The sequence below is a fragment of the Fulmarus glacialis genome, unplaced genomic scaffold (genome assembly GCF_000690835.1).
Source record: "Fulmarus glacialis isolate BGI_N327 unplaced genomic scaffold, ASM69083v1 scaffold30959, whole genome shotgun sequence".
Taxonomy (NCBI): domain Eukaryota; kingdom Metazoa; phylum Chordata; class Aves; order Procellariiformes; family Procellariidae; genus Fulmarus; species Fulmarus glacialis.
Genome location: NW_009235723.1, coordinates 1 through 14176, shown reverse-complemented (window position 1 = coordinate 14176; position 14176 = coordinate 1). Strand labels below are relative to the sequence as shown.

The 14176-nt window shown below is 37.5% G+C and overlaps 1 protein-coding gene across 1 annotated transcript; it reads right to left on the bottom strand.

The window, feature by feature from the left end:
• Nucleotides 1–1078: 1078 nt before the first annotated feature.
• LOC104072132 (regulator of microtubule dynamics protein 2-like) lies at nucleotides 1079–13924 on the bottom strand. The gene is made up of 5 exons (XM_009586131.1): nucleotides 13470–13924; nucleotides 5733–5928; nucleotides 4680–4782; nucleotides 2517–2577; nucleotides 1079–1271 (listed from the first exon to the last, which is right to left on the bottom strand). The coding sequence occupies exons 1-5, from the start codon at nucleotides 13922–13924 to the stop codon at nucleotides 1079–1081; spliced, it is 1008 nt and encodes a 335-aa protein (XP_009584426.1).
• Nucleotides 13925–14176: the final 252 nt, after the last annotated feature.

Genomic DNA, 14176 nt, shown 5'->3' with positions numbered 1-14176 from the left:
GTTTTGTGCTGGGTCCATTATCTTCCAGTAATTTCACTAATGAAGTCAATGATTTAAAAAAACCCACAAAACAACAAAACACTTTTAAAATAAAATTGTAATCTGGGAGGGGATGCAAGCATTTACAAACCTAAATGGCCTCAATAAACCTGAGAAATGGTCTGAAATCAATATGAAATCAATGAAATGTGTGTAAAGCACTCTACCAAGGAAGAAAAAAAGAAATGTATAGTTACAAAACAAGTCCATCTGGTTAAGCAGCAGCACAGCAGAAAAGGATCTACTGGACCCACAGACTGAACAACAGTTGGCAGACTAGACAAAAACATACAAATGTCTGGAGCATGGAAGTCCATTCTGCCCAGTATTCAAAGCCTCAGTTAGAGCAGCATAACCTGTATGGGGCATCACACTTTAAAAATTATGCACCAAGTCAGAAAGACTTCAGAAAAGAAAGACAAGCAGATAAAATATTCAGAAAAAAAATTATACCAAACTATTCAAATCTGTGGTGTCCATCTACATCACTAGAAAGCCATCAGTTCAACAGTAACTGATAAAACCCTCACATTCACTTGCAACCCAGATACAAAAAGGATGAAAACTGTAAACCATACAGAAATCCATTGCCTGTTACAAGAAGCAGTAGCTTACAAAATGTAAGATTTTCCTCTTAAACCTCTCAAATAGGCTTTCTGAGCTAACCTCTGGAACACGTCTCCTTGCACTCGTAATTCTTCCCTTGCTAGATGTGCCTGCCAGTACAGGATCTCACATCTGAAGTCCAGCAGACCACCTACATCTCCCTGAACAACATGTAAGCTTTTATCAGCGTAGTTTCTGCCAGTGATGTTGTATTTATACTAGGAGATTTTGTCAGTCTCGTGGGCTGGGGAGGAAGGGAGAGAGGGAGGGGCAGGACTTGTGCTTGCATGGGATTTTGTGGTTGTTTATACACATAGCTCTATCTGAGAGGGGTACACCAGCATTACCCTGAAGAAGTGACCATGGGTGCGGTCAGGCAAACAGCAGAAATGGCTGTGAATTGCTTTCAGCAGGTGTTCAAGCTATATGGGCTTCAAATCACTTTGCACTGAGGAGTGATGCTCAGATGATCCTCTTCTGTTAGTTTTGCTGCCACAGGGGCAACCTCCAGCTGGTAGGAATTAACAAGCAGCTGGGTAAGGTCAAAAGCAAAGGCTCCTATCTTAAACTGCCACATTATAGCCACCTGGAGCCTAGGCTCCACCTCCAGGCAGGCATCATCGTTACTTCCAAGACATCGGAAAGAGCAAATGCAAATCAGTCCGGGACAGCGAAGCTTCGTCGAGATTCCCACAGCACACCACTTCTAGCACTCCACTGTTACAAAGCAGGTGTTTGGATCACTAGTTGTTATTAACAGCAGGAAAAAAAAGAGTCACAGAAATATGCCAACGCTCAGAGGAACACAGCGTGGAACAATAACATAGCCATCTTTGAAGTTCAGGAGAGAGAGACCAAGCCAGAGAGTCACCTAATTAAATTAAAACATCTGTGTCTAATCAAGTATCTAAACCTGAGCTAGCTGACATGTGCTCCCTTTATTGGCAATGGAGATATTATCAACTGAACCTCAGGAGAAATTCATCTCACCTTAATGCAGATGGGCAAAATGGACTCAGATGAACTGCACTCCAGAAGCAGCTACTTCTTTTTAGATTGTGAAGGGAGGATTTGGTTTAGATATGTAAAAGTTAACTGAAATCCCACCCTACATGTGTAATGACAATATTAATGAAGAACATAGAAACCAAAATGGAAAGGAAAAGCTAACAATTTTAGAAAAGAAGTCAGGAGCTCAGTAAAATTGATTAATAAAATTGTAATGTGAGGAACTATCAGCTAGAACTCAGCAGAATTATCTTTTACCTGATAATGTTGATTTGATAAAAAAATATTTACATTTGCAAGGAGTTTTTTAGTCCCGGCAGGGTCTTCAAAATTAATCCAAGTGCCAAGCTTGGAGGAAAATAATATGATAAAACAAAAATTGAGAAGTTAATTGAAACTTCCATAGTCCTCTCATTGTCTATTTTTAATTACTAGAATTTAGATTATTACAAGCAAAAGAAAGGACAAAATACGAGGTCAAATGACATTATTTTGTGAAGTATTGAAAGAGAAGGTAAATGGAAAACTATGGCTTCTTTGAGCAATAATACACTGGTTTAAGCAAATATTCCCCTCTACATTTCATGGTACGTACTGAAGTATGGTTATTGAGTTGTTTCACATGCTATAGTAAATGCTTCACAGAATACTTCAGTGTAATTTTTAGTTGCAATTGATGATAATTGAGTTCCATAAAACTAGGAAAAGATATTCATAAATAATTTATGAAATTGATGTTAAACTGCAGAATGATAAATGTAACTTGCTGTGGGCACTATTTAGAGCCAAAGACAGCTGGGTTTTTTTGTTGGATTCCACAAATACATATAACTTTGTAAAAATGCACACTTTCTCAAACGTACCACTGGTGACCCTCAGCATTCCTGGCATCCAGCTGCACAGCCTTTTCAGCTTTAATCTTTCCTGTAAATGGAATACAATATATTAAAGGATTTATTGTACTCTTCTATGTTTTATGCAACTCCCGAGAACGAAGCAACCTGATATACTCTAGCTGCAAAGAAAAAATTGCTTCCTGTTCTTGTAAACATTTAGATGGACAATGTAACATCCTGGCTTTACGTTATTTATATACCCATACATACATATATAAATATGTGCATATATATATCTGGGTGCAATTTTGATATTTTCTCTCAAAATCCAATTCAGATGCAGCTACATCAGGGAAGGATTGGACTGGACTGCCAAAGGAGGTTGTGTTGTCCGTAAGACTGAAGACCCTTAAAAGCAAGTTAGAGAAGCACCTGTGAGAAGAACCAGCAAAGCTGTTTCCTGCCTTGGGTACAGGAACGAACTAGTTGAAGTTCCTTTCCAGCACAAAGACTTCCATTAAGTTCCACTTTTAACTGAATAAAGATGACAGTAGGTGATTTGATCAAACCCACGCTCCCAGTAAGAAGTTCAGATGAGATGCTTGCTGTTTGCAAAGTCTCAGCTGCAACCAATTAAGCCACACTGACATTTCTGTATTGCAAGTTAACTTCATAAAAACAAAGAACAGCATACACAGGCCTCCAACCCAGTGGAATGAAAAAAACCATGAAACTACTGCCAGCTCCCCCGCAGTCTCAATCCCTCTGCACCACTTCCAAAAAATGAGATGAAAAAGGCTGCCGCCACCCACCACTTCATGAGAATGAGCCAAACTAGTCTGGTTACTTAACACCTAAGACCCAATTTCATTCCATCATTCTTTATCTCTCCCTGTCTTTAGCTATGCCATTATCTTTCATCAACTGAGGCTACATGCAGTCACTGGTAAAAGCAAAGGATCCAGCAACAGAGTTTACTGTTGTGATTTAGTTTGTGTCATAATCCTCACTACACTGGGTGATTTCCATACAAAGAAGCCAAGTTGCTACTAAAGCAAAGACCGTAGCAATTAAGTAGCTAAGACAGTGCAAGTCTTCATGAGTATTTAGATGACAACAGGATAGGGACAAGGACCTTGGACAAGCTGAGGTTGGCTATGGAATATGTAATGACAGCACAAAGGCATGACATTGCCTTTAAGGATAACAAACGGCAGCCAAAACTGCTGCTTGGTCAGTGGTGATGTCGCTGCTGACAGAACAAAAAGTAGAAAATGGGAAAAGAGTCACAAAAGACAAAAAAAACTGAACTTGGAATACACTTATAAAACCTGAATTTGGTGCAGCAAAAAAGGGATAGGCAATGGAGAAACAAAGGAGAGAGAGAAGTATTCCCAAATACAGGCAAAAAGGATTATTGTACGAACAGCGTGTTGACTGGGGGACAGTGACACAGGTAGAGAATATGTAGGTTTTATTGTAATAAAGAGAAGAAGGCCCAAAACTGAAAGGGAAACGTAAACTGTACCTCTAGCAAATATGCATCCAGACAGTGAAAAAAAGAGCAATGCTTTTAAAAGAAAAAGTGCTGTGAAGAAGAAAATCAGAACCTTGTTGAGGTTAAGCTGTCAAACAGGACACATGGGGAGAGATGCCTGGAAGCAACATCAAGTCACACATGACTTCTGTTTCTGGTCAACAGTTTTTCCAGACTCACAAAACTTCATCCCCATCATCACCACAAAAGAGGCTGCTGATATGCAGGAGCGCTCCTTTGCCACAGGAAAGCAGAAAAACAAACCTTGACTTTGTCTTGGCATTTACTTATTCCTCTCGCTGTCCCAAAGAAGTAATTAAGAAACTGTGCTGACAGGATCTGCCTTTTTTCATATTCTGTATCCATCTGATTCTCAACAGCATACAGGATTTTAAGGCACAATCCAGAGTCAACAGCCTTCAACTGTGACCCACAATACTACTACTTCACCAATTTTGGATCTCTCCAGTGAGGAAAGAATGAACTGAAGTTGTATACTGTGGCATTTTATTGCACAAAACATTATTATTACAGTACAAATGCTCCCATTTATTGGACTGGAAATTCCTTGGATTGGAAAACTTAACCAAAGTTCAAAGCATGTTTCACTACATTCAGATGGCATTCTACATAAACATTTTTCCTCTGCTTACCATCAGTAACATATTTCCTCTTCTCCTCAGCATCAGCAGTCATCTCAAACAGATCTCCATAAGCACGTGCAAGTCTCCAAAGAAAGTCCGCACAGTTTTCATACTGAAAGTAGAGGACAGCTGGGTAATTAAACTGTTCAGAATGTGATTTAAACCGTTTCCTTTCATAATGCTTAAAGCAGGTTATTGGAACATGGCATAAATCTTTGGTTATTTTGCATCCTTCTATATTACTCTTAGTATATGTGAGAACCAGATGACTAATTTTTCACCACCACAGGAGAAGAAAGTTTTCGGAAATACCCTGGGCTGTCTAAAGAGGCTTTATTTCATAAATCAATTTTAAAGTTTTTTTATTATAAAACAAAAACAAAAAAAAAGTAAAACAAAACAGATCCCTGAATGATATGATGTATACTTTCTTTAGGTATGCCATAAGCACCACACTCACTCACAATTAGTATCTCATCTACCTTCCTGGGTATTTCAATATGTAAATGAAAATATAATCAGAACTAATGTTTGCCAAATCAGAAGAAACTGGTACACTGAATTAAGCACTGCACATCAAACCACTTTGAAATTTTATCTGGAGTTACATATGTGCACAGTAAAGTCACAGGAAAAATTCACATGAAGTACACCAGAAAGGTATAAGCAGATTACAGGCTCATAGTTCAATTTCTTGAGAACACTTGGTCTGGTTACTACTTAATTCCACAGGACTTTCTCACATAGACCATTCTAAAAAGTAAGTATCATTTACGTAGAAAAAAGCCCATGATCTTTCTTTGTCGCATGCAAGAATACATACATCAAAGCCTCAAAGTTATTGAGCCTGGATCGGATATAAAATAGTAAAACTTCTGTGCTCACCCAACATGAATATTGACACCATCTTGAAACATATCTTTTTCACTGTATTTTAAAAACACACATGAAATTTCATCTTCCATTCCTGTGTGCATTTTAATGCTTGTATTAAGGAAGTTCTCAAAAGCAGTGCAAAGCATAAGTTAAGAGCAACATCATATTAAGTTTACCCATTAGTACCTTGTCATCTTTCTCAAGCAGCAGCCTGAAGCCCTCCTTTTTATCATCCTCTGAACCCTTGTGCAAATTGTCCACCTGCTGTAAAAGATTAAATAACTCTTCTTCTTCTTCTGATTTCACAATGGCATCGGGTGATTTCATACATCCCTTTTCTTCCTCAGAGTCTCCTTCAGAATCAGTATGAGCTGTAAGATAACTAAAATCACAGAAAAAAATAACCATATTTTCTAAAAATAATGGTAAAGCATTGTTAAATTCAAGTGCAAAAATTTTGGAGCACAATTTCTTCCATTGTCCAACCTTAAAGGAGTTTTTGTTCGTGGTATCAAGCTTATTATTATTATTACAAAACCTTTATCTTCAAAGGGACACAATCATATTCCAAACATAACAGGGAAGTAATTACACTGTCTTGCTGCCTGTTTAAAAATTTTTAAAAATGCAGATACATATTGTGTTTCAGATGCAGAACACTTTAAATCATTAATGGCTATTAAGACATGCTCTGTAACGCTGAATAGGCCTCTTCAACATTTTACCTCAATTTCCCTATTTTTTTGAAACAGGAACGAGCTTGCTAACCGAAACGTAAGTGCTATAAGAATCACTTATACAATGTTTTGTTAAACACTCGTAAGATCTAAATATAAGCAAAACCATCATTGTTATCAATTCCTTTACTTATTTCCTTTGAACATTCTGAAGGTCAGAGTATCTGAAACTGGGAAAGAGCTTATATTAATTCATTATGCTCAGTGCACAAGTACTCAGCACAAGGCAATCAAGGACAAAGAAATATTTACAAAAGCCATAAGAGATAAGCAGATGGCCTTACTGTCCAAAGTGCTGAGCATGCATTAGGGTCCTCCAATTTCATATAGGAGCAGCTGAATGGCATTATTTTTTAAAAGTAGCTTTTTGCTTATGTGCTCAAAATGGACAGAAAAGCCACTCTGCATTTCCACTTTTGAAAATATTGTTCTGATGAGAAATAACAATGTAAAAGTATTAGCTGCCAGGTTCAGAGATTTTTTAAATGGTAACTACGAGCAGAAAAAGCATGAAATGTACTATACACATTAAGCAACTGAATAATTGAAGTAGGCCATGACAGCCAAAATTTACAAAATCTGTTTTTTTCCCAGAAATATAACCAGTACAGAATGTCAGCAATATCAATGGAGGTTAATAATCATGGCTTTTAAATATTCTGTTTTCAATACATTACTTTCAGAAGCGACCAGAACTAAAACATGAGCAGATACACTTACAGCCTGTAAATGAACAAGTACAACTGCTTATCAAGCTACAGAAGTGCTAGATGTGGCATGATAGTTTCACTGCACAATTAACCCGATAATATAGGAAAGAGGACTCAAAAATACATTTGGATAAAACAATACATACATGAACCATGTGTACATGTTCAAACTGACAAACAACATGGAGCAGAGCAGGGATGGAAACTTCATAGATTCCTACGGATTTGTTTTACATAATCTTGATGATGCTGAAGTTGATGACACATCCTATGTTGCATCCTGCAGAGTCTTTATTTGTAAGTCACCGAACATTTATTTTGGTTTTCTGAAGCATTTTTAAAAACACAGCATCTTGTTCTCCCATAGTTACTTTGAAGTGGGTGCAGAGCTACATCATATATAGGCTGCGTTTGTAAGAGCACTAACTTGACCAAAAGTGCAAGGGATTTGGTGGGAGGGGGACAGTCTTTTAGATCCAATACATAATCCTATGACGGGAAGTATGTTTGGAAAGTACACTTCCTCACATGGTTTGGGTGCCCCCCTCCATTAAAAGATAAGTGCACTGAGGGTTTGTGCAATTACCGACCTAAAATAAGGGCGCTAGATAATATAAAGTAGCAACAACTCAGCAGTAAAGGCCATTTCAAATTCCCATACAATACTGCAACCATAACACTCCTTAGTTACAGGAGTTTGGGCACTGCATCAAATGCTACCTAAGCAGGCAGACACGAAAGTAAGGAATCAGTGTTTGGAAGTCGATGTTGATGATGCCATTTTTATCTTTGCTGCAAAAACATCTGCTAAAATTTCTATGATCACTACTGTTCCAATGTTAGAAAAGAGACAAAAGTGATTATTAGAAAATGTTGCTATCCTAGCAAAAATATAAAGGCCAAGGTTGGGCTGACAGCCAAGCCCTGTCACTCCAAATAAGCCCAGCAGAGATTTCTAGCAGCACTGTATCAAACTGTCATAGTCAAACACCAAATTCATATGACATCAGATAAGTCACATGAGAATATTCACTGAAAGACTCAAATGGAAATAGTGTGAAGTAAGTCTCTATCTAACAGATGATGTGAACCCATAAGGAGCTAATTATAAAATATCATGGAAAAATAACCTTTTAAGATCAGACCATACTGCATCAAGCCTTTCCTCATCCCACCTCTCCCACAGAAACATGATCTCTGGGCCACATTTGTGCTGAGAAACAGCAGAGAGGACAGGTCATTTCTTCCCCACTCCCTCTCACCTCCACTGTCCCGGGAAATTCTCTCCTACCTCCTCTATTTATCTGCTTTATGAATCCTCAAAGAATTTAAATGTGGAGCAGACCATCTTAAACCTTGAGGAGAATGCCATAAATTTCAATTTACTTGTTGATTGCGTGCTTTAAAGAAGGCAAAACAATACCTATAAAACAACCTGTGGGAAGTGAAAAACACAACAGTAAATAACTTTTTTCAGTGTAATGCAATGTCAGTAATTCCTAGGGACTGCAACAAACCATATAACCCTGTGCCTGCTGACATAGATGAATAGACACTGAGCTACACAAAGGGGCAGGAGTTTCTACACAACCAACAGATAAGAATGCCGTTCTCAAATGAAAGAAACAAAATGTCTAAAATCTTCTCCAAGTTTTGGTTTGAAGTGAAAAGTGTTTTTTCACGGGAAGGCAAGAAATTAAATGTCCTGATACCAAAATGTCCAAGGAAGTGCAAACAATTGCTAGTGCTTAAGATTAGGCATGCTAGTTACCCCTGAGATGCATCAGCATTCCTCTAAATTTTTCCTTTCTTTCCTCAGAAAAGTAACTTCATAGTACCTTTAGAGGGACCTCTCTTCCTTATCTCTTCTTCTTTGGCTCCAGACCTGACATTGCTGCCTCCCAGCATTTTCCACGGTAAAAGCACCAAGGTGATAGCCAAGGGCTTCATGACTTATTTGTGATGAGTTCCCACATCACTAAATACGCACCCCTGGCAAACTCCTACATTGCTCAGGAGTTATGGGGGTAAAACGAAAGCAAGGTAATTGAATCAATTATAAAACACGAAATATCACTTCAACCATTGTGGCAAACTAGGCATAAAGAATGTTTTTCTGTTTTGTTTCTGATTACATTCATTTTCTTGCTAGCCCTCTGTTCGATCCTTATCACAGCTGAAATGTTTTAAGCATGAAAACATAACATGTTAAGAAGGCAATACAGAATTTTAAAAAATAAACAGCTAGGATTCTTCCTAACAACTTGGGTAAGCTGTACTTTACCAATTTGAACTGAAGCCAGCTTTATTACAAGATAGGAAGTCCTTCCAGCTACTTAAGGACAAAGTAAGAGTGTAACAGATATTATTGATATAAAACTATGACAAGAAGAGCTTGATAACTGACTTCAACAAAGCACCTAGCAGGCTTAGGCAGCTACTCATTCTAGAAAAGCATGTTATGAAAAGCAATACTATAAAAAAAAAAAAAAAAAAAAAAAAATCAGTACTAACACAAACAGAAGTGGAGATTCTTTTTAACACAGTTTAAAAACTCCAAGGGCTGATGATACTAATCCAAAAGGGAAATTAACAAAAAACGAGGAAGAGTCATTACAGTTTGTTCTACAAATATTTCATATAACAACACTGACATCAGCAATTTTACCTGGTATTTTCCTGCAAGAGGTTTTATCAAATGATAAATAGAAAAGTGAGAATTTACATGTGATAAACACATTGACCAATGTTTGAGAAAATGGAAGAACTTTAAAAATGTCTACAGTCTGTGTCAACTTGTTTTCACCTTTATTACCAATAGATTTTATTTAAAAGAGAAAAACAGTGGTAAGAATGCGAGGAGCAATGATCAACCAACAGGACTCAGCTGGATCACAAAGGACTGTTCAAAGTTCAAAGAACAAATGGAAACCGTGCTGGAGACTCACCACACCGTGGTTATGCTGTCCAGTAAATCCAGGCACCTAGTACTGCATTAAGAAAAAAGTGAGCTACATGGTATAAAACACCACTGTGGTATAAACTCATTTTGCTGGTTCAAAAACTGTGTTGGATTGCCTGTAAATTGCAGACACCGGGCCTAACCAGGTATCATCTGTTGACAACACTTCAGCTTTTAGACAGATCAAATATCATCTGTGGTCCCCCTGCCAACTTTAAAAAATCACAAGCTGATACAAACACCGTCTCATCTACTCTAGCTAATCCAATAGAAAGGTGATTATATGTCACAGACTGATCTGGATCAAATTTGCACTGTGCGACCCAGCAGAATGCATATCCATCAGTAATGATAAGTGACCTTCGAGGAAAAGTTTGGCAAACCAGATTCTTAGGTCAACTGAGGGTTGCATTGAAAACAAATGGGCAGCAAAAATAAATGAAGAAATCATAAGTGAAGTGATACTCAGAAGCAGGCAAGGGAAATGTTTTTATATTTAAACTATTTCAAGGAAAAATTATAAATAAAACATCTGTAGGAAAAGGATTTACTGCAGTGAATCTTTCTGGTGACTTATGCCAAATGTAATTTGAAAAGCTTGGATGCCAGGCCAGCTGAAGACCAGTGCCAAACATGACACTGATGTCAACGGTTCATCACTGCTGAATCAGAGAAAACAGCTTTAAAATCACCAAGAGGAGAATTAGGTAACACTCTCCATCCCAGGTGATCATCTAGACACAATTTATTGTATTTGTAAATGAATGAGTGCTTGTTACACATTCTCAAATGTTAAAGATTGAGGTTTTCACTAGTAAATGATGGAAACTGAAACAAACTATTAAAAATAGAATACAGAAAAGCACAGACTAGAAACCGTAGGCTCTTTAGCATTCAGTCAGTGTCCCATCCATTCAGTGAACCTTTCATTCAGGCTATCTGTTATTACGTAAAAATATATCTCATTTATTAAAAAGCATGTGATATTTTTCCACTTACAGAAATATATAATTTTTGAAAGGCAAAATAGAAAGCTTCTCTTCCCAAGGTGTTGAATACCAACAGTGACATTGAGAATATGACCAGAGCAGATCAAAGCAGTGAGGACCATAACAGAGACTGACAGCTTCAAGTATTTTTTGGAAAAACCAGGCATTATTAAAAGCTTTTCTGGAAGAATTTTACAAATCTGAAACCAATGTAATCATCCAGTCCGTAAAACTCTTTAAGATTGCTTCATCTGTCAATTCCCAGCACCTACCCATTTGTCAGTTAAAACCAGAAGTGCTTAACACAAGCAAAATCCTATCTTCTAGATCATGAAAATACTGCTGAGACAGTAAAACATGTTGCATGTACTTTAGATAGAATACAGAAAGTGAAAAAGTGTTTAATCTGTAACAAAGAGAAAAATTATTTCTCTAGTGCACAAACTAGCAACTGAATGCATTATTGTGCATGGAATTCACCACAGAACAGTATAAAACAATGCATATGGTGTTATACCTACAGCATATGAAGTGGTGATGCATGTTAACTGGGGAAAAAAAGTGTGTTGTTATTGTCTCTCATGGCAAACTCCCATAGAACATGCACCACTGTCATTAAAATTCCATAAGACTTCAGAAAAAGCTGTATACGTTGCAACTGTACACACATTAGGATTAACAACCTATTTCCATTTGCAAAAGGAAGACAAAAATACAAAAAGAAAATTCTTAAATGAAATAAAATTGTCTTAAATTTAGAGAAGATACACAAAACAAGCACATCAAGTACAAGGTGTTAGTAGGAAAAAAACACCTCTTTTCAAAAGGGATTAAAAAATAGCATTGGAAAAGCACATACCCAAATGACTAACACTATCTACAACCTTGAATTATCTTTCCTTCTGACTGTATACAAATACTTGTCAGAGAAGGCCTCTCTTAAGGACACATTCAAAGCTCTTGCACTCTGTAATCACTTGTATTGGATCATCTCATCAGCTTCTTCGTCACACAGAAGAACCTGAACAGACAAGTTTCCTTGGCTAGTTCCCAAACAGCAACGCATCTCTCCTGACCAGAAAACAGGATCTTCTCAAATGCTAGGTGTGGAATAATCCCTATATTGCGTCTGTGAACCTGATTATTCATAAACTGGTCCTTTAGCCTTATCTACATCTCCAAATATTTTATGCATAACATAAAGGCCTCTGCAAACCAACTAATGGATAAAACAATCTGAGAAACTAATAGAACTGAAATGTTTCTACACCATATGAAGGGGGACTGTCTTTGAATAACCCTGCCAATACTGAATACTTAAAATAAAGAACTGGTTCATAATAGAACTGACAGGTCTCAAAATAAAGTACCAAAATATAAGACTCGTGAAGCATGTGGGCTGGGATGTAACACAACAAGAAATTTTGCCCACAGGAACTGAAAATAAATTTAGAGGAACTCTTAAAATATAGAATTCCATTAACTATTATACACAGCATGTTGTCTTCAGAATATCACAGTTAATTAATATATCTTTAAAGAAAAAAAGTGACTTAAGATAGGCAATTTACAGACATAATGCTGCCTACACAGGTATGTATAGCACACTGAGGAGATGGTTCAAAAAACTCAGTTGCTATAAACACACCCTTATTAAATTGCGTATAAGTATCTAATCTGATTCCATCAAAACAAAGTTGCAATTACAGGAGAATAATATCATCACCATTTTTACATTACTACTGGAGGGTATATTAGGTAACATACGAACAGACAAAAATATAATCCTTCTCCTGGACTCCAGGTACATCTGATCCTTCAGCATGTTCCTCAACTCACGTGTATAAAAGATCCCATTAACCACAATGGGACTGCAAGATGTGATCAAAACTAGGAACTTTCTACCTTACTGAGTCAGTAGCCTAAATCCCTCGTGTTACTTTTTAAGCCACCAGAAAGTGTATATAACAGCAAACATACATGAACATACTGCCATTTTGTACACATGTTGCATTTGGACATAGCTTTCATAGCATGTAATACCTTTAGGCAGAACAGTCTAATAACTCATCTTTGAGGCCCATAGAAGACAATTACCACAAAAAGCACAAGAGCATTCATACAGTTTGAACAAACTCTATCAGAGACACAAGACAAGACTACTTTCTTACTAGAAGTGCTTTTAAAATCACACCATTATTCTGAACTTTGCCTCTCATTGCATAGCTATATAGCAATACTGCATCAGATTGTTACCAAGTGCATCCTTAAAAATCTCTATTATGCTTGGTGTTCAGCCAACTGCAGCTGTAGTGCAGATTCAGAGGTGGTCACCCAGAGTTTTCTCTGATCTAGAAATTATTAATCTGAATTCTTGGGGTTTTTTTTTCCCTGAGTATAGAGAAACATAAAATATACATAACACTTTAAAAGGGGTCCTGTTTAAAATACAAAGTTTCACATTGGTAATGATGTAATTTGCACTGTATGTGTACTGTAGTATATACAAAATATTATTGACTCACCCTCCTTCACTTTCGGCCTCCTCAGAGCTGGTAGTTTCTGTTGCACCAGAAGCTGTTTCAGCTTTTCTCCGCTTCGTTGCTCTGTGTGATGGGCTAACTTTCTGAACATCCCCCTTCCCCTGAAGCTCCTTTCGAACAAGTTCTTCAAGCTTTGGAATAGCTTCTTTCAGAAATTTCACCTCTCTCTTCAGTTCGTCCACACTTACTAGCAAGCCATTCAATTTTTCTAGCATCTGCAGTTGCCTTCCATGTAAAACCATTACTACTCCTTGCTCATTAGCAGCTTCGTTTTGCAAGCCCACAGAATTAAGCCTGTTACCTACATCTAGGAAGGCAGGTATACGCACAGCTGCACCGGGTTTTCGGATCTTACGGTACCAAATCAGCATCAGGCTTATTCCAGCAGTCCCCGCCATTATGCCCAGTATCAGTCCTTTATTTTCGAAAGGAGACATTTCTGCACTCTCCTAAAATTGTGAGACAACAATAACAGTCGGAGTTAAAGATGTTTTTCCCTGTCTGCCCAAACGACTTACTTTGCTTTTAAGTCACAAAACTGTAAGGCTAGAATAACTGGCGCATGCTGCAGATACAAAGTTACGATACAAGTCTAGCAGATTCTGCAATAAAAGGCTATGTGCTATGACAGCAAAAACAAGACGGTTGTGGTTTGGGTGGGGGGCATGAGGGGCACACTTCTGCATCGG